This window comes from Neltuma alba, unplaced genomic scaffold (assembly GCF_004799145.2).
Source record: "Neltuma alba isolate B1F8T4 unplaced genomic scaffold, ASM479914v2 tig00012141_pilon, whole genome shotgun sequence".
NCBI classification, from domain to species: Eukaryota; Viridiplantae; Streptophyta; class Magnoliopsida; order Fabales; family Fabaceae; genus Neltuma; species Neltuma alba.
This window is the reverse complement of record NW_021636691.1, coordinates 17,076-38,227: the sequence shown is the minus strand read 5'-3', so window position 1 is coordinate 38,227 and position 21,152 is coordinate 17,076. Positions and strand designations below refer to the sequence as shown.

At 33.3% G+C, this 21,152-nt stretch overlaps 2 protein-coding genes across 2 annotated transcripts; both read left to right on the top strand.

Annotated features, from left to right (window-relative positions):
* The first annotated feature begins 7,129 nt into the window (after positions 1–7,129).
* LOC114723459 (heavy metal-associated isoprenylated plant protein 7-like) lies at positions 7,130–9,014 on the top strand. Its single transcript, XM_028909638.1, has 5 exons — positions 7,130–7,300; positions 7,397–7,616; positions 7,715–7,920; positions 8,016–8,103; positions 8,323–9,014. Exons 1-5 carry the CDS (start codon positions 7,292–7,294, stop codon positions 8,760–8,762), a joined length of 963 nt encoding a protein of 320 aa, XP_028765471.1. The 5' UTR covers positions 7,130–7,291; the 3' UTR covers positions 8,763–9,014.
* A 6,908-nt stretch (positions 9,015–15,922) lies between these two features.
* On the top strand, positions 15,923–21,152 carry LOC114723456 (DNA-directed RNA polymerases II and V subunit 8A). Its single transcript, XM_028909634.1, has 5 exons — positions 15,923–16,082; positions 17,110–17,222; positions 18,826–18,983; positions 20,022–20,110; positions 20,833–21,152. The coding sequence occupies exons 2-5, from the start codon at positions 17,144–17,146 to the stop codon at positions 20,942–20,944; spliced, it is 438 nt and encodes a 145-aa protein (XP_028765467.1). The 5' UTR covers positions 15,923–16,082; positions 17,110–17,143; the 3' UTR covers positions 20,945–21,152.

Sequence of the window (21,152 nt, the reverse complement as noted above, 5' to 3'; positions counted from 1 at the left end):
TGATATGATATTTTATGAATGAAAAATACTAAGACTTTTTCATTGAAAATTTGACATGATCTGAATTTAAATTACTTTCTTGGGATTGAGAAGACTAGTTAAATGTAAATTGTAAGCAAGTCTGATTTTAAAGGCGATCCCTGTTTCAGTTATGTAAACATTCGAGGCTTTTAAAAAGGAATCCTAGAGAGGTATTGTCGGCTCCTTGGCTTTTTTTTCAGTGACAAAAATTTTTATGTGAAATTCAATCTTTATTATATTTTAAAATTTTCACTTTCCATTCAGTCCAATTTAATTTTCCTACAAGAAATGATTTTCGACCTTCAATTTCAACAGAACTCGCAACGTTAAAAAAAAAAAACCACAACAACAACCAATTGGTTTTCTTCCCCTACTACTGTCGAAACCACACCCAATTTAGAATAAAAATCTAAAAATTGAGTAAGCTTTTGGCATATGCCATTTTATGAATAAATTAAATAATCCTATATTTAAACAAAAATTGTTGAAACACATTCATTAACATGTCTGGCTATAAAGATTTTAGTTCAATTCGATAGATGACGCAGAGAAAAGCTTAATATAAATAGATGCAAGACAATAATTGGTATAGGCTATAGCAAACTGGACGTGTTAAGTTTGGAAATGCAACCCTCAAAATAGAGTAACCAATTTTGAATAAAATAGTACCATATGATAAAATGTTCAAAATACAAATTTGATATAAGAATTTGCATATATATAACTTTCAACTTTTCCGGGGGAAAAAATTGAACCACTGACCAGATAATTATTAAAAATGTCCAAGGGGATGAATTAATAAAGAGATGTTTTTGGCCAGCAAAAAAGAGAAAAGTTTGTTGAAGTATATCTAAGCGATGATGATGAAGGGTGAAGGGTTAATTCATTGGAGTTAGGTATATATCACCAAATATAAATATGCCAATTTCCATTTTATATTAATATTTGATAAATGTAGCCATCATTACTATATATGATGAAAATTTATAAATAAAAAAAAAAAACACCCAACTAATAACAAACGCACTGTCTTACCCGTTTTTATTCCCTTTTTATCTTTCTCTTCATAAAAGCTTTTGTTCTCTCTGACATCCCATTCCCATGTATGCGTAGTTTATATATATAATCTTGAAATGAACACACTGCATATAAGTTTAAGCTGATTACAATTCCTTTCTTGAAATTTGTATAATATTAAAGGCAGGAATTTCATACACGATTTTAAATATTTTCCAACATGATCATTGTACTACTTATATCCTCATCAATACTGTAGTTTCTGTTGGCCAAAAAAAGAGAGAGAATAATATAGTCTCTTAAAATCTCATAAAGATATTAGTACAAAAGATTATAAGAAATAATTGATTTTGCTTTCAATTTTTTGGAAGATGATTTGTTTATATAGCTCGACGCTGTATCTGATCTTCGAGTTAAATCAAGTGTCTCAGCCACAATTATGCCCCAACGATCCCCTTCAGATATATAGCCTTCCTATTTGAAATTTCATATGTCTACATTTGGATCAAATATAGTTTTAAAAGCAAGAGGATAAATAAAATGGTATAGTTAATTAATTTGTCTTGTTTTGTATCATAATGAACAATAACCTTCTCTAGTGGATAAGATCAAAATTAAAGGTCACAAATATGTCATCAAGATGTTAATTTTTCATTGAACATGCACATGCATATCTATTAAGGAGGTGTTTGGTTTAACCCAAAAGAATTTTTAAGAAATATTTTCACTTAAATCAAGACAAAATTTTTCTAACATATTTACTTTGTATGCTATAAAATTATTTTTAAAATCATGATATAGTTTCTATTAAAAGACCTCCTAATTGTCATTTCACTACCACCTAAATGTGTTAGCCAGATTCCACAAATCATGTGTGAAACAAATTTAAGATTACAGCAAACATGAATTAAGGTAGCATGGGAGGAAGACTATAATTCATTTAATGCTACCTCTGATCCTAATTATAAGAACTAGTTGACTAATTTGAGGAGATTAAAGAAGTAAGTTGAGTTAGTTATTTGTCCTAAATAAGTGTTGTCTTTCCTAAAATATCCTTGCTAATCAAGTGTGTTGACTAAAACTCTTATTATTAGAAAGGCTATTTTGGAAAAAATATATAAATATGAGAGACAAAGTGGATTGGGATCTTATATTTAGGATCAAAATAAAAATCAAACAGGGTCTTATATTAAAGACCGGAGGTAGTATGAATTTTTTTTAAAATGTAAAATAAATTAAATTATGGAGATTCCATGATTAATTAACGTAAATTTTCCACGGACAAGATGGAAAGAAATAGTTATGTGAATTGTCGTGTTAGAGAAAGAGGAGAAAGAAAAAATATGGAGCGTCCGATTGTGGGGGAACGAAGGGGTGGGTCAGGTCGTATGGAAGTGATGTGATGGAAGAAAGGAGGGGGGTCACGGATATGATATGATGTGATCAAGGATAACAAACGAGATAAGGCCGCAGTGGGGCCTGCCTCTGGGAGTGGGGCCTACTGATCCTGCGGCCCTTGTTAGTTGGGCCCACCCGGAGTACTGCTTTTTCCAATTTTCAGCTTACACGGTTATAAAATCAAAATGAACGAGTCTCGCCGCATTTACAATACCACCCAAACATGGCATGTGCACACCTGTATTCCAATTTTATGCTGCTTTGTACCCACCCAATCAACCTAATCCCTTCACTTTCCTTCCCCTTGTGCAGTTCCCTTTCCTCGGAATATGGCTTTCTTTCTCCTCTGCTTCTTATTTTGACTCTTTTGCCCTTGCTCCTTGCACTGCAAACCCCCATAAACAATTACAAGGGTGCATGGTTCGCTGCATGTGATGAAAAAGATCCGCTTGTCACTCCCAATAAAAAACAATGTTTTGCATTCTACAATTTGGGTGCAAGGGACAACACAAAATGTAAAATTGAATATAAATATATTGTTTCAAAATAAATACAGAAATACTTATAATAAAGAATTGAAAAAAAAATAAGGCTAGTGAGGCAGTGAATGCATTATCATCGTGCAGGTTGAACTCTGTTATCTTACTGGCTGCTTTCCGCTTGCGCATATGCTCAAAATAATGAAACATCGCTGTGATTTTTTTTTTTTTTCCACGTTAGGATGCTGATTTTTCTAAGGTTGGCATTTATGAAGTTCGTAAGGTTCAACAATGATACATTCAACTTTTTGATAAAGATATGCATAAAGTGTGTGTGTATCTTATCACATATACACACATACATTACATCTCATACTTAATATAAAAACTAGTCACTAATTATATTTAGTCTTAAATATGATATTTTAATTCATTTTATCTCTCAAATTTATAATTCATTTTTTAAAGTCCCTCTGTTAATTATACATATTAAGATTAAGGGCCTGTTTAGATAACATAGAAAACCATGGTTTGGGTCCCAGACTTGCCAAACACCCAGGAAAAAACAGAAACCATGATTTTGGATCAAAACCATGGTTTTAGAAGAAGTGAATTCATTATGCTTCTGGCTCAAATGGAAGAGTATGATTGTGCCTGTAGAGTAGATTTTAACGATAATATGATTTTAACATTCCTCAATTATTTTTTTATAAACATATTTAATTTTATATTTTATAAATATATATACATATTAATTATATTATTTTATATATTATTAATTATGTTGGTAAAAATATACATTATTAACAATTTTATTTTTTCAAATTAAAATATATTATAAAATCTATCTTTTATGTAATTATCATATTAACTTATGTTTTTTTTTAGTAAAATTTGTACATATAAAAAGTTCTTCTAATAACAACTATCCAAACACTCTCATTTATCAGAATCACTTTTTCACAAAATCTATTCTTCACAAAATTTATTTTTTCCAAAATCTATTCTCCAGAAACTATTCTCCAAAACATGGTTTGGTTTCATTCAAACACCCCCTAAGAGAGTTTTCATCTAACAGTAAGCATGATTAAAAGGATATTTTTAAAAATATAACTTATATTTGTTACAAATGAATAATTTAATAAAACTCCTTAATATGTTCAAATTAGTTAAGTAGCTTTGTTAAATTTCATGAATTAAAGATGTCAACTCAGGCAAAAAAATATGGAGGCCATTTTTAACATCTTGATACTCTCTCGAATCCTTTTTATAAGTCAACTAGAGGGAAAATTTTGGCATATAAGGGATCATATGAGGTACTACTTATTGCATATGGATTTATACAAGGATATAATTAAAAAATCATTATCTCCTTAGTTCTAACTAATAATAATTTACTGAAAATACCATTTCATTACGTAGTACGTAGTTGGTAATCATAACATTTATTGACAGATAATTAAGCTCCAGAAAATTTCATATTACCCTTTCCTCCTTCCAACCACTTACACGACAATGCTTCATAGATTGAGATTTTCATCATGTTTACAATTAATCAATATCTCGTTACTTTTCTTTTGTTCTTCTTTTAGATTTTTCCTCATCCCTTCCCGTTTAATGCCATCTGGGCTAGTTAGTAGATATTTAACTTGTTTACGTGCGGCCAATCATATATAAACCATACAATATTAAAATAATTAACCAAATATAACACACTTTTTTGCTCTTGTGGGGCACGATGTATGGTTTATTTAGTGTATAAGGGAATTTACTGCCTTAATTATAAATATATTGCTGATGAAAATTGTATGACTTTTCATTTTTCTTAAAAAAATAGACTTGATATTTGCATGAGAATTTACCAGAAAACATGTATAGTATATGCGTGTTGCTTTAGCTACAATGTAACTTGTGAGAATGGGTCATTTATCTTTTAGAAATTTACAAATCATCTTTCAAGAATTTATAATTCATTTTCTAGTAGTTAATGACTTATTTCTAGAAAACAACAACTCATATTTCAGGAATTTACATTTTAACTTCCAACACTTTACAACTTATTTTTAGGGATTTACCACAAGTCTTTTGAAATCTTTATTATTTTTTTGCCAAACTTTTGAAATTTTTTTATTGATGTTGCAACTTTCTATATTTCAATAATATTAATTTATTTGTAATGCAACTTTCTATATTTCAATAATATTAATTTATTTGTAATTAGTCTTTCAGGAGTTTGTACCAGAGGAATAATATCTTTGGCTTCAAATATCCAGTATTAACTTTTTTTTTTGCCAACAACATGAAGTTTTTTTTTTGTCTGAAAAAACAACATGATGTACTAGTACACACTCTGTATAAATTAATAAAACTGATTAAAGGTACTAGTTAAATTCATTGAATGTGCAGCACAATAGGGCATAGGACATAGGTTTTCTCATGTTAACGCTTAATTAATTGTGGGAATTCTTCCTTGAAAAACTCAAATTTCTCTCTCATATTGTGATTTGTATTTCAAGGAAAAAAGCATTTAATGACCAAAAGACCAAGTGGTTTGCATTATTTTGGACCACTACTAAAGCAAGTGATCTTTTAGGAATTTACACATTATTAGCCAGGAATTTATAATTCATTTTTCAAGAGTTTACAACTCATCTTCTCAGAATTTAATTACAACATATCTCTGAGTAACTCACATTCACACCTCATCATCCTCAAGGAATTTCCAATTTATATTCCAAAAATGACCATTAACCTTCCATCTCATAACTTGGGAAAGTAAGATGTAAGAAAACTCATATTTTAATTACAAAATCTTTGGAGCCTAATGATAGATACAAGCTTCTCCCTCTGTTTTTTGTTTTTTGTTTTTTTTACTCACCCTCAACCAACAAAGGGTATCATTGAAGAAAAATAAAATTCTTGTATATTCATTATTACCTCTAATTAATCTTAACTAACTTCTTAATTTATGTGATTTAATTACGTGCAACTTACTGAAAGGAGGAGGAGTGTGCGTCTAGCGGTTAGAGTGGTAAATGGTAATGACAAAATACAGGGAACAAAAATATGGATTTCCATAACATTATTCTATTGGAAATTGAAATTAATATTAAGCAAATAGTAATACCAAAAAAAAAACGACATAAAAAATCCACTAAACAAATCTCGTTTTCACATACCTTCTTGTTGGAACCACCGCAAACACTTCAATATGAAGCTGCTCAAAACTGCTTCAATTTTTTTTTTTGACTTGAAAAATTGTTTTAATATTTAGTTCAGCTGGTCTTCGTACTTTCGTTCTTTTTGGACATTGATTCGCACTTTCATTAAAACCATCACAACAAAAAAGGAAAACAAGCCAATGAATTTGACCACAAAATATGCATGCATCTATCATCGTAACTGTTTACTGGATTGTTAATGTGAGTTTGAATGCATTAATTTTGGGGTGAGGCTAGTTCATTATTATTTGCACCATACTCAGATCAATTAAGTTTTTCTATATTCATATATTTTGTTTTTAAATTATTATCATTTAATTATAAATTCACATAACAAATAGTCACGATCAAAAAATTTGACATAATAAATATAAAAAACTTAACTTAAATAATTTTCTTATTAATTTTGCTCTGGAATTCGAGGTTAACCGAAATTTATTGGCCTTTTATTGGTATCATCTCCTCCTTTGATCTTTAATAATCATCCTCGCAGAAAAAGCAAGAGAACTTTTTTGACAAGAATTTTAAAAAAGTTTTGTATATACAATATATCACCATAATAGAGAATAAAAAGCGGGAATTAAAAAAGTGAGATTGAGAACCTGTTAAAAAGAAAAAAGTTTGACCATGTTTGATAATTATTTATACACTCTTTTGTTTTGTTTTTTTTTTTTTTCTATTTTCAGAAAAATATTAAAAAAAATGTTGGGATTATATGTGTGTGGGTAAGAGGAATATGAGTAGAGGGGGATTGTGAAATGAATGAGCACTGAGTAGGAGCTGATAGTGGGAGTGGGCCCCACAGTAAAACAGATAGTAGTTTACTGGAATCACCCCCTGAAATGTCGAAAACAACCCTGGGAATTGTGAAGACCCAATGTAACCTGCGGGCACCATGTGTCCCAACCACATCCCTCCTGCGCTGCACGTGCCGCCTTATAAGACCCCCGCTTCTCTCTCACGAGACCGTCACCGGCCTCGACGCCACTTACATTGGATTCATGGCTCCTACCCACGCAGCTACTTCTCTTCAGATCTGATGCTTCTTCCTCAGATCAATCCCCCCACATTAAGCTAAAATCCCAAATTTTTGCGGACATCTCAGCCTAACCTATACCAAGCTCTCTGTTTCCGTAAACTCAATCAAGTCCACTCATGGGGGAGGTGAATAAATCATAAATCCTTCTCTTCTCCCATTACCTTTCTTTGCTCCCTTCTCTTCACCCTTTGGATTTTGGTTCTTATTTTTTCTGTGTGCAGGAGAAGAAGAAGGCAGAGGAACAAAAGACGGAGGAGAAAAAACCAGAGGCGAAGGAGGAGGCCAAAAAGCCCGAAAACCAGGGTGAAGATAAAAAGGAAGAGGAATCCAAAGACAAGACTCCGCCACCGCCCCCGCCGCCGCCGGAGATTGTGCTTAAAGTTTTCATGCATTGCGAAGGTTGTGCACGCAAGGTTCGTCGGTGCCTGAAAGGATTCCCAGGTGAGCTGAATCACTCCGTCGCTGCAACTCTTATTCGGCTGATTGAAGGAGATCCTTATCTGGTATTCTGGCATGGATATATGTATTTTTGGCTTCAGGGGTTGAAGAAGTGATCACAGATTGTAAGACTCACAAGGTCGTCGTCAAAGGAGAGAAGGCGGATCCACTGAAAGTTCTAGAGAGAGTACAGAGGAAGAGCCATAGGCAGGTCGAGCTCATTTCTCCGATCCCGAAACCACCTGCCGAGGAGGAGAAAAAACCAGAGGAGAAAGAAAAGCCCGCTCCTGAGGAGAAGAAAGAAGAGGTTGGACTAGATTCTTCTTCTTCTTTTGTCAGAACAATAATTGCGAAGTAAATTTCTCAACGTTTATTCTGATTTCATGTTTTTTTATTTGACAGCCCCAGATTATCACAGTGATTCTGAAAGTTCACATGCATTGCGAGGCTTGCGCTCAGGAAATCAAGAGGCGCATACTGAAAATGAAGGGTGCGTTACACGTTTTCTGCAACTCCCTCCAAATACAGACACTTGAGCTTCATGCAATTCAAGCCTTCTTCGCCGTTTCTTTTCTCACATTAAAATATAATACTCATGACCTTTTGTTTTCTTTTATGCTATTTAATACGGCATTCAATATGAAATCCGATTCATTCTCAACTTTAATGGTGCATTATATTATAATAAAGTCAACTAAATAATTCTCAGGAGTGGAATCAGCTGAACCGGATCTGAAGAAGTCAGAGGTGAGCGTGAAGGGGGTGTTTGATCCGGCGAAGTTAGTGGAGTTCGTGCGGAAGCGAACAGGGAAGCAAGCTGTCATAGTGAAGCAAGAAGCGGCGGGGAAGAAAGAGAAAACACAGGAAGGTAAGGCGGAAGAGGAGAAGAAAGCAGGGGAAGGAGGAGAGAAAGAGAAGAAGGAGGAAGAAGGGAAAGGAGAAGAGAAGAAGGAGAAGGAGGAGAAGAAAGAAGGGGAGGGGGAAGCGGCGGCGAACGCAGAGGAAGAAGCGGTGACGGAAGAGACGAAGGTGGTGGAGATGAAGAAGAGCGAATACCAATACTACCCTCCGAGGTACGTCATGGAGATGTACGCTTACCCGCCTCAGATCTTCAGCGACGAAAACCCAAATGCTTGCTCTATCATGTAAAAAACATGAGGGAAATTTGAGGAATGTCAGGGGTATAATGGGAATCAGGTTGAAAGTCTGAAACATGGAAACTGATCTCTCTGTCCCTCTCATCCTTCCTTCTCCATATTTGCATCTGGTATAATCTACAGACAAACTGTAGAGTTTTGTTTTGAATTTTACATATAAATAACTGTAGTCCCATATCTGGATTTTATTAATATACTTTTTGTATATTAAATATAGCTTTTCAATTGAAGCTGTATTTTACTGCGTTAAAGTGGTGGTGGGGGGCATCTTTAATCATTAATCAAATTAAAAAAAAAGAAAAAAAAAGAGGAGGGATGAGAGATAAGTAGTGAGAATTAAGAGAAGGAGTGAGGAGTGAGATAAGAAAGGGAGGCAATAATTAGAGAATGAGAGGGGTGAGGTGCGGGGGCATAGGATGGGCATTAGAGATGGCGATGAGAGTGAGAGTGAAGATCCAAGATGAGAAAGTGAAAATGGGGAAATGATTCAGCTTTCTCTTTTTCCAGTGTACTTTTGGGAATTATGAACGGTGAAAGCTGGGAGCAATCATATCTGAATATATGATATCAGATATGAGATCCAATACATTACATTGTGATTCCATCTCAATTGTGAATTGTGAATCTTTTTAGGTAGGACACACAGAAATATACAGAGGGCGAGCTTTTAAGCAGGCATAAAAATTGCTCCCATGTGACTTCATGTGAAGGTTACAGGTTTAATTAATTATTGAATGCAGAATAAAACTGCATGCATTTGTTCCTTCTTAGAGCCATCTAAGAGAAAACGGGTTTAATCCCTAAGAACAGCTTCTCCATCTGTGGCGATAAAGCATTGTGCATTCCCTTACGCTTTATATACTTGACAGATGCACATTATGGGGATGCTAATGAATATAAATTATGAAAAAATTGATTAAAAAAAATACTTGTTAAATTTTAAAAAGATACTCTCTAGTCCTTAATATAAAACCCACTCTTCTGGTCTTTAATATAATATCTAATTCTTGAGTTGGTTTTGGTCCTAAACATAAGACCCGTTTTTTATATTTATAAATTTTCTCTAAATTACCCCTATGGATACTCCCTCAATTATAATCAAGTAAAAGAAGGAGATTGAGTATTAAGAAAGATGATTATGGTGTTTTAGGAAAAATGTGTCACTTTTCTTATAATTAATTAACTTACCTAACTTTTTTAATCTAATCAAATTAGTTAAATGGGTCTTATATTAAGGATCGGAGGAGTATTTACCTATTTTGATTAAATTAAAGAAGTTAGGTAAGTTAGTTAATTATAAAAAATATGACATGTTTTTCCTAAAGCACCATAATCATTTTTCTTGATATTTTCTTTCTCTCACTTCCTTAATTATGGTTGAGAGAGTATCTATAGGGATAATTTAAGAAAAATTGATAAATATGATAAATGAGTCTTATATTTAGAATCAGAATTGACTTAACAATTAGGTCTTCTATTAAGCAACATAAGTACTATTTTTGATAATTTTAACTATTATTGTAAAAGTTTTGATAAGTCAAAATATGTCAAAATCACTCATTTATCATTTTAAAACTCAACGTGTATTTTTCTGTCATTTTTTTATAATTAAACCGTGTATTTACTCTAAATTTACATGATCCTGCCAAGTGAAATATTTTATATTATATATAATTTTTATTTAAGGAGGGAGGGAAATTAATATGGCTTATTTGGATTGGCTGCATCTTCTGCTGCCTCTTGCTGTCTGTCTCACTTTCTGTATTGTAAAAATTTTATTAATGGCAGTGTTTTCAGGCAAGATTCTTCTTAATTTACTCAAAACACATGCCTTTCACCTAAATTTCTTGAAAATAACACTTCTGCCTTTTCGTTTTTTTCCCCCTGTTGCCAGTACAAGCACTTTCCCTCCAGCTCTTGATTAATGAAGGGATCCACGTAATTACCGAAATCAAATTTGAATCAGAATTTTACTGAGAGCTTTTTTGGGTGTGTTTGGGTGACACCCCAAACCATGGTTTGGGGAATAATCTACCCAAACACCCCTTCCAAAATCTATTCTTCACAGAATCTATTTTTCCCAAAATCTATTCTCCATAATCACTTTTTCAAACCACGGTTTGGTTTCATCTAAACACACCCTTTGTTGGAAAGTTTATTAACGCATAATCGCACATTTGACTGTATATTTGTTACCGTGTACTATAAGACAGGTCAATGAATCAATCCCTGCCCTCAATCAGCACTCATCCTCAAATAATATTACCACTCACTTTTTTTCCTTTTAAAAAAAAAAAAACTTTGTCGCATATCTAGAGAAAGCAAATTACGGTCCACTTTGAAATATGTACTCTTCCAATCCTTAATGTAAGACCCATTTAACTAATTTGATTAGATTAAAAAAGTTTGGTAAGTTAGTTAATTATAAAAAATGTGACACATTTTTTCTAAAATACTATAATCATTTTTTAATACCACATCTCCCTCTTTTACTTGATTATGGTTGAGGAAGCATTCATAAGAGTAATTTAGAGAAAATTAATAAATATGAGAAATGAATCTTATATTTAGGACTAAAAAAAATTTAACAGTTAGGTCCTATATTAAGGACTAGAGGAGTATTAGATAAATCATCCGATGCAACTTTTGGAAAAGTTTAGAAGATAAAAAAGGAAAAAAGAGAGGGGAAAATAAAGGCATGTTTAATTCTACTACATATTTTTTATGTTCTTAAAACAATTCTGCGGAGCAATTTTCAAGAATAAGTTTTGAAAACAAAAAATTAAAAAAGAATCTGTTTGAATTATGGTTTTGAAAAAACATATCCAAAATAATGAGGTAAATGATTAGAAAATGGTTTGCTTTATTAATGGAACTGTCATTAATAAAAACGTGGCATTCACTACATGTCGTCTAATTTTGAAGAATAAAATATAACCAAAAATATTCTGATTTTTTTTTTGAAAAAAATTGATTTCTTTCTATATTTCAGAACACATAACAAAAACAAAAGTAAAAGTTAATTTCCTTTCCATAAAAATGTTGTGCCGGGGGGTCTGTTTTATGATTCATCAGTCTTTCCCTTCTTTTGAAGTTTTGTTAAATTATTTGACATGATCTAGGACCTGTTTGGATTAGCGATTTATAAGTGTTTATAAACACTAAGTCAAGACAAAATTTTCTTCATATATTTATCTGATTAAAATGCTGTTTATAAACCATTTTAATCAAACTCTTACCCTAACTTTTCAATTAACAGAATGTGCATTAAAAGCACTGTCCTTTTGGCTTAAACGGGGCCACGCACACGCAATAGTGTAGCTGAGCCGATCGTTATTTTTTTACCCAACACGACAAACTCACTCTAATACTACGTAATATCAGGTGAGGGGATTTAACAGAGAATTTGTTTTGTGGCGCATAAATTCCAATCGATGTGAGCAAACTAAAGGATAAAGTTAAAAATTGGAGGCCCGGTTTTTTTATGAATGCCACGTTGCTTTTCAAAAGTTATTTAAAATAATAATAAAATGAAAATAAAAAAGGGCTCATAAACCTGACAAAGTTGGTGTCATTAAAAGGAGAGGCAGTGCATGGTGGGTTCATTCTCGTCGATAAAAAAAGTACCACTAACCTCATACCTAAGCCTAACAGCACTGTTGTCATTGTCCCAATCGCTCCAGTGTTAGTTTTTTAACGCGTGCCGGGTATTTTTAAATAATACTCTTTTTATTTTATTTATAAGTTATTTTTAACATATTTTACACATATCAGAAAAATTTTAAATTTTATTAGTTTTAATTTAAAATTTATTAAAATTTTAATTTTGTTCCTATTTAATATACATTATATCTCATATAATTAAAGTTAACACAATGATAAATAAAAAATAAAATTGTATACTGATATAAAAAATTTCTCTCAATACCCTATAAATATGAAAAAAAAAATCTTCTTTTTTTGCCCTGTAAATATGACCAGAAAAGTATTCGCGACAAAAATTTATTGAGAAATTCCCAAAAAAATTAAAAATTGCTAAATTCTAAATTAGAAATTTCTAAAAAAAATGTTATTATTTACTAATCAAGTGTAATCAAAATCTATTAAAGTCTTAAAGTGTAGGAAATAATCCTGTTCAGGATTTACTAATTTCTAAGTTCCTTTTGTAGGATTTTTCTAAACTTAATGTAGATAATATTTATTTCACATATATATGTTGGTGTCTTTCCTGTAATATTTGTTCATATCAATTTTATATATGTCAATCTAACATAATTTCGTGCATATATATGTATGCATGCACTGTCTAACTTAAATACAATATATATAAAGCCCGTTTGGAACAGTTTATAAGTGGTTTATAAGCTGTTTTTGAATAGTAATTTATGGAATACGAGACAAATATGTGAGAGAAGTTTTGTCTCGATTTACGTGAAATATGCTTGTAAGATATTTCCACCGCTCTGCCAAACGAGACCATAATCTATTACGAATAACCAAAATTAATTATCTTTTAAGCTAAAGATTAATTATTCAACTAAATTAATGAAAGATTCTATGAGTAATTCAGAATTACCAACAAACCACCATCCACACACACACACAAATATAATACTACAAAGACAAAACAAAAGATACAATTGAAAATTTTTAATAGTATTTTCAAACACTGACCATCAAATTAAGCAGAGAATGAAGATTACTTTAAGAAATTAAAAGCCCTGACACTAATTTTTTATTCTCTCTGTTTTTTTTTTTTTTTAAAATGGAATAGGGTAAGTATATATCGGGGTGAAAAGGTGAATGTGAGATTGTGAGGGGAGGAATTTGCGACCTCGGGAAGAGTGCCCACCAGGGGGTGAAGACATAAGTTAATGATGATGGCAACAAACATTAGATAATGAGAAAGGTGTGTTCCATGGCTCTAACTCACACCATTTTCCTCCAAAAGCAGTTGTTGTTGTGACCCTTTTGTGCCTTCAAGATTCCTTCCATGTCACATGCTAATTTCATCATTCCCCCATCCACCTCACTCCCCTCCTTCTTTCCTATTTAATTACTCTGATTATTCTAATCTTGTTGGGAATATTCAAGCTTTTTAGCTTCATCTGGCTTAAACAGTATCTCCCATTAGTAGCGTTCTGTTCATGCATGTGTGTGTGTGTGTCAACAGTCAGATCCATTTTAAAATAAATAAATAAATTCTGGGAATGCATGTACTTTCCTCTTTTAGTTTGGATCTTTCTGGGCAAGAAGAAAGGATCAAATTCAAAATTCACACATACCCTTTTGTTGCCTTCGAATTATATATATATATGTATGTATATGTATATATAGAGAGAGACACATACCAAGCTCGTTTAATTTGCTGAGACAGAGCTTTGAACATGCTTTTTGTCACTTTTCTAATGTGTCCGGGGCATGTTTCATTTTATGAATAATATAATCCTCAATAACATTATTAATGTAGCCAGCTTAGAATGGGGCAATTGGTCTTGGATTATTGAAGCTCCTTTCTGAGTCTCTCAAACATGTCACCACAAACTCGTCCATACATAAATAATAAAAAATTAAACAAAAACCCTTTTTCTTTTCATTGTTAACCTATCATTCCAACGCTCTTCATTCCCACGGGCTGATCTCTCATAACAAGGACGGAATGGAATTGGAATTGTAGCGGTCTTGTCATCTCATATGGAATTTTAACGCGGCGCAAAATAGATCAATCGATTCATTAACTGAACAGTATTGTTTTTAATAGAAGAATAATTATACGAGGCAAGAGGAAAAACAAGAGTAACGTTGCGAATCAAAATGGTGTTGGAGAAGGATATAAGTTGGTGGAGTAAATTAATGAAGGAGAGTGGGAATTGAAAATAGGAATGAATGCAAAATAAATGTGGAGGGAAAGAGGACAATGATACGTTGGTATGCTTATTAATGTGGCATAACAAATTAAGCCATGCATACTGCCTCACTAAATGAGATATGTCCGTCGTTTTCCTCACTGCCCCTTTCTTTAGTTTTATTTTTTATTTTTTTATTTTTGGTTGCCTACCCAGTTTACCGGAGCTTTACTCCGACTACATCTGGATCCGACCCGCGTCGCGCACTTGGCTGTGATGGGTGAGTCTCCCAACGGGGATTTCTGCATACGTTAAGGCTCGAACTCAAGACCTCGTTTAAGCGGTACTAAGTCGCTTACTACTTGGACTAACCTCTGTTGGTTTCTTTAGTTTTATTTGTTTCCGTCTCAACCTGAGCCAGTATCATGGCTTTTCAAGCTACGGCCTCTGTGTTTATGCTTTCTGTTCGAGTTCTCTGTTTCTGTTTGGGTCCTTGCAGTGTTCCAGTTTGGGCTTTATGTTGCAGCTTTCTGGGCCTTTAGTCCGGTGCTCGTCCCTCTGTCGCCGTTCACGGCTGTATGTTGTCGTAGCTCTCAAGAGGGGACTGGTCCTGTGATAAACTAATTTTGGAAATTTTACCAAGAGGGATACTTATATTTAGTGTCACAGTAAAAAAAAAAATTATGTATAGTCCAGAACACATTATAAATTTTTTTTGTATATTTATTTATGTAAAAATAGAATAATACTACATCTGGCCATTAATACAAGAAAGGGATAACTAACGACTTTTAATGGAAATTTATGAAGATGTACAATCATCATAGGAATTATTTTAGTGCAAAATGGATAAATAAGGAAAACAAATTATATTGAATTATTATATTTAAGATTAAATTTAATTCAAAACTAACTCTTATATTAAAAATAGGTGGTAATATAAAATTATACTCCTTCAGTTCTTAATATAGGATATAATTATTGAGTTCATTTTGATCCTAAATATAAAACCTATTTTTTATATTTATCAATTTTCTCTGAAAAGAAAGAGAGAATATTAAGAAAGATGACTATGGTGCTTTAGAAAAAATATGTCATATTTCTTATAATTAATTAACTTACCTAACTTTTTAATTTAATCAAATTAGTTAAATAGATCTTATATTAAAGTTGAAAAATTAATATAATCACCGTTTACACCTGAGGTTACGTTGTACCCAAAAAAAAAGAAAAAGAATGCAACATCCCAAACGCTGCCGTTTGGAGCTTGGTAACGGATTCGATGGGTGCAACTGACTGCGGTCTCATTCCTCCCCGCCTCCGCCACACTGCACACGTCTCAGTTCCTTAGCCGAGCGTAGCTTCCCTTCAACCCCAGCATCCGAGTTCCAGCACCTTTTCCACTACTCGGGGTCGGCGTCGCTGGAAAGAGACCGATTTTAAGGTGTCGTAGTTCTTCTTCGCAGGTTAGGGCGTTAAAAATTCTCAAGTTCCAATACCTTTCTTGCTTTAGCTTTTCAAAGAATTCCTGCCTAGGGTATATAAAAAAATGTTTTCTGGACTTGGCCATATATTGACTAACTTGTTTCCTGGCTTGGCCGCCTGCCTGAAAATTCTAGAAGCAACTTTTGCATACTACTTCTCTCGGTTCAATGCCCTAAAACTCAATTGACCAGTACTATCAGTTTTCCCCTCCGTTTTAACCATCTCCATCAATGGAGGCCCCGCTAGAATCCGAAGAATGTATTGGCGAATCTTTGATTCTTGAATTCTGTCTAAGAATATGGTGCATTGGAAAGAAGAAGCTTATAGGTTTGTCAATAAAGTTTTCACTGGCCATATAATTTCTCTTTTGAGGCAAGAATCGAGTGTTAATGTGTTATCCTAATATGATTGAATTTTTATGGTGCTTCTGATTCTTTTAGCTCCACGACTGAAGAACCAAAGTTAACCAGATGAGGGCCTGAACACTCTTCTTTGAACCGTAAACAAAATGAAGAACCGTCCTTTTGAATTATTGGGTTGGGTATATCCAGTTATCTATAAGTGGGAATTTTAAGCAACGTTGTATAAATATATACACGTGAGAAATGGTTGTGCTTTTAGTGCTTTGAGGTATTAAATGGACAAGTTGGCCAATTGAATGATATATTTCCACGGGCACCTGCTTCTCCCTCTGATTATTAAGTTCTATTTATCATATATGTTTATATACATATATATATATTTATATATATGGATACCATGCTACTTCACAATTTTTAATCTATGTCGGATTTTTTTCATAAAGGTTGCTCTACATCGTTTTTCTTGGCATTTTGGCATATAATTTTCCATTTCTCCTTGTTAATATTTCCTTTGGAAAGCTCTATTTGTTATTCATTTAAGCTCTATATTTTCTATCAATTTTTTTTAATAACACCTGGTCTTTAAATCTTCCCTTGTATTTTTTTTAGTTTCTAACCTTATTTTACTTAATCTCTTGATAATTAGCTGCATTTGGTTGAAGAACAAATTTGCTGCTAAGATGGTTGAGGTCCTCTTTGATGATATATTTAGGGTGGAGCAATTGAATCCTCCAGAAGGCAAAAAAGCATTTGATAGAGGTATGTCTTTTATGGGTGTCCATTATTTGTCTGAATTTTATTTACTTTTCTACATAATATTTATTTTTCTGTGTGTTTGCTTTATGGTTATTATGCTCATTTAATCAGTATTCCTTTTCATTCTTACATTTTTGTCTTGAATTAAATGGAAAGCCCCTTTCTTGTTTGTTCTATTAAGAGATGAGAAATGAAAGTACCTCAGGCAGTTTTTGGTCATCATTCTGCTAGCCTTCCTTGCCCATCTGTTTTAGACATAGGCAGAAGAACTGCACCCAAGTTCACTACCTATTGCCCTTCTTACTATTAACTACCTGTAGAGAACCCTTACCTGGAGCATTCCTTGGTCTTGAGGTAGATTTTACTGCAAACTTGGCTATTTTAATTGCTGTTCTGCTATCATGAAGAGTAATGGCCAAGGAAGCATGATTGACTCGGAAATACTGGCTATGCATTGTAATGATACATTAATAATGGTGGAAATTGATTGATAATCATAGAACTGAGTGACTTCGAGTGCATTCTCTAATGGTGGGTGCACTCTCTTCTGTTTTCTAGTTTGCTACACCTTCAGTTTTACCTCTTCTGTTTTCTAGTTTGCTACACCTTCAGTTTTACTGTCTTAATCTAAACCTATGAGCCAACTTCTGGAGTTGCACTTACTTGCCTTAAGTACAGAAGGTTTATAGTTTATACCATGGTTTAGGGTTGAGGCCAGCAACTCCATCAAATCTGTTGTTGCGTGCGTTTCATAAATTAGCAATGGCGCCACCACCTACACTGTCTAGGCCTTTGTATTGTAAGCCGGCAACACCTTCAGTCTGAATGCCAGCACATATAACAAGTAAATGTTAACTACTCATGAGTCTGATATTCCTGAGCCTCTGGACAAAAGCAGTCACCATTTGTCAAATGGAGTGTTTCCTGCTCTAAATACCCACCATTCTTAACAAGATACTTATCTAGTGTCTTTGTTAAGATGAGCAGGATCACTGGCTTTCATTTCATTGATTGAACCAAACATGGTAACATTACTTTCACTTGCCGTGAACTTGCCTGCAGCAGTAAACAACTGACCCACTATGTGTACAGTGTCTTGCTGAATGAGTATAGGTTATTACCTCAAGTTTGACTTAGATTTGGTTTTAGAACTTGGGAAGTAAGGGTTTCAAGGTGCTTTATTGTTGTCTCACTCTGTCATGTTCATGTCCGATATTAACCTATTTTTGTAAGAAAGGAAAAGATTATATCATCCAGGTAGGTGCCGCAGAAGCTCTATTTTTCCTGTCTGTTAACTTAATTGACAGAATTGATGATTTAGGTTAGATGTGACATAGTTTATGAAATAGAGGACAAATTAGGAAGAAAATAACTTAAAGAGGCCAAATCAAAGTGTCAAACAGATGATGCATGGCACAAAGATACTAATTGAACCACAATGAAAGTATTATACCAAGCTCTATTAACATTGTTAAGAGAGCTTGTCTAAGAAGTTGGGCGTAAACAATATTCTGTTGATGCACTTTCTGAGACTCATCTTACTTGAAACACAAACTTGGTACTTTCTATATTATTATTAAACTTCCATGTGTTTTACCTTTTGCAGTTACACGCATTGAAGCAAAAAGTGAAAGGTTTGACATGTTTATGCACCTAGACATCAATTCCGAAATATATCCTTTACAAGTAGGACAAAAGTTTGCCCTTTTACTGGTTCCAACACTTAACCCAGAAGGAAAATCGGACACTGGCTATTATGTTCCGGTATTTTATCTCTTATTTTAAAAGTCACTCTGTTTTACCTCTGTAAACTAGTTTACATGTGGTTATTGGCATTTTCTGCAGACTTTAACTGAAGGTTCTTGTTTCTGTTGGTGTTAGTTATTTTGTATTTTCCTCATTTGTTTTTAATTATATGGTAAGAGCATGGTTTGTGCATGATCATAAAACTATATTCTGTGTGTATTATTGGTAAGGATCATTTCTATATTTCTGACATGACCACTCACTCCCCGTTCCTTTTTTTTTTTTTTTTTAAGCAGCTGATTTTTGCTGAGAAAAAGGCAGTTGCTTTGTTTGTGGTCTTAAGTTTGTGGTAGAGCTGGGATGTAATCCATGTATCGATCTTGATGAACATCAAGCATTAGTGCTATTTCTTAATTTACTTTACTCGGAGCTCATGGAGAAAGAGAATTTCAGGCTGTTAGATTAAGACCTTCTGAGAGTTATAATATTTGTGGCTTTCTTCGTCTGAGTTGAATTCACTGATTTATGTTCTACAGGTCCACTTGTAAAAGTAATTGCCTCAAATGTATGTAGCTTGAAGCCACTTATTATCCTCTTGTTTTAGGTCAACACTCACTTCCGCTGATGTAAGAAAAGTGCAGTGGGAGTGTTTGTGAAAATTAACATCTAACCTTTATCTTTTCAAGATGGCCTGCGATCTGTTTCATTGAGCAAGTTCAGATCTTTAGTATGCAGCCCACTAATGATCTTGATAATTTAATAGCAAGACATGGTCAATATCCCTCAAACCATGGCTCAAATTTACTAGGCTGCTACTAAACTGATGGCATCTGATATGTGAGGATTCAAAAGAATATTGGTTTATATAATACATTTCTCATGGGATCAAGAATTACCCTATTGAATGAATGATGAGAGTGAGTGATAATGTAACTTTACCTGTCTAATATTTGGTTCTTTATTTTTCTCTCCTTTGTAAGTTGTAGATATTTTTTTTCTGTTGCTTGGCAAATCGCTAACGCTGAATTTGCCTGACAGTTTTCTACCACTTTTCAGGGCAATCGAGAATCACTGGCTGACAAGTTTGAATATGTAATGTATGGGAAGCTTTATAGAATTTCTGAAGGTTCAGGACGGGACAAAGCGTATGTAGTCTTAGATTCTGAATATTGATTTATTATCTATTCTGGGTGTCAGATTTTGAAAAATGGAATTGCTGTGAGACCTCTTGTGCTGATTTAGGAATTTAGAGTCTTCATACCAGGCAATCACGCATTTCAGTTTTTTCAATCAAATTGCAGATATGATTTCTATTTTTATAACCATATATTTAATAAATCCAGAAGAAGTCAAATGGTTTAGGAATGGTGCCAATCTGGCCTCCATCAGGCCCAGTCCATTTGTCTTTTCTTATTTACCCTTTTTATTTTAATATGGTGTTATGGAATTTTAAAATAATATACGCAGCCCAGGAGGTAAAAAGTTTTAGGATTTAATGCTGTTCTTAGCTGTGGTTCCCACAAGATTTTATAGGTATAAATATATAGATATAGATATAGATTATGTCTTCTTACTTTTCATAGTAGTGATTAATTATCCTTTTGTTTACATTTCCAATATTCACAGTTTTCATTTTTTTTCCTTTTCAAGTAAGTCATATTTTATTATCTATGCACGGAAGGGAAAAAAATACGCATCCTGGTATTATTGTGTACTGAAAATGCATCAGGATGGTTCATTTTCGCATGGCATTTGTTGTATGAACAGTTAAATGTTCAATGATGAATGTGATCATTTAATTATTTAAAGGTGATGATAGTGTACCTCAGGCAATATAAATTAACTTGGTTTTTTAACTGGGTTGCAGGGAGATAAATATATCTTTTGGTGGGCTTCTAATGATGCTGGTGGGGGACCCTTCTCATTGCAACAAGTTTGAGCTGGATCAGAGACTGTATCTTCTAATTAGGAAAGTGTGAAAATGTTGTAATGTGCTAAGGGGATGATGCGAACCTTTCATTTCAAGTAACCAGACTATGACTTCTTACCTAAGTGGAGAAACTTGTGGAATCTTGATGGCTTTGACATATTTATTATCATGTAATAAAGTGGGACCCCAATATCTGGAGGAATGTATGCTTGTGAATGATCCAGGCTAATTTAGTTGGCTGGACACTGATGTGGTAA

Excerpts from the sequence above, each read along its gene's own strand:
- LOC114723459 (XM_028909638.1), top strand. Across the intron at positions 7,617-7,714 it reads GTGCCTGAAAGGATTCCCAG|GGGTTGAAGAAGTGATCACA; the intron begins GTGAGCTGAATC and ends TTTTGGCTTCAG. Across the intron at positions 8,104-8,322 it reads GCGCATACTGAAAATGAAGG|GAGTGGAATCAGCTGAACCG; the intron begins GTGCGTTACACG and ends AATAATTCTCAG.
- LOC114723456 (XM_028909634.1), top strand. The coding sequence starts at position 17,144 with ATGGTTGAGGTCCTCTTTGATGATATATTTAGGGTGGAGCAATTGAAT. Across the intron at positions 17,223-18,825 it reads CAAAAAAGCATTTGATAGAG|TTACACGCATTGAAGCAAAA; the intron begins GTATGTCTTTTA and ends TACCTTTTGCAG. Across the intron at positions 18,984-20,021 it reads ACACTGGCTATTATGTTCCG|GGCAATCGAGAATCACTGGC; the intron begins GTATTTTATCTC and ends ACCACTTTTCAG.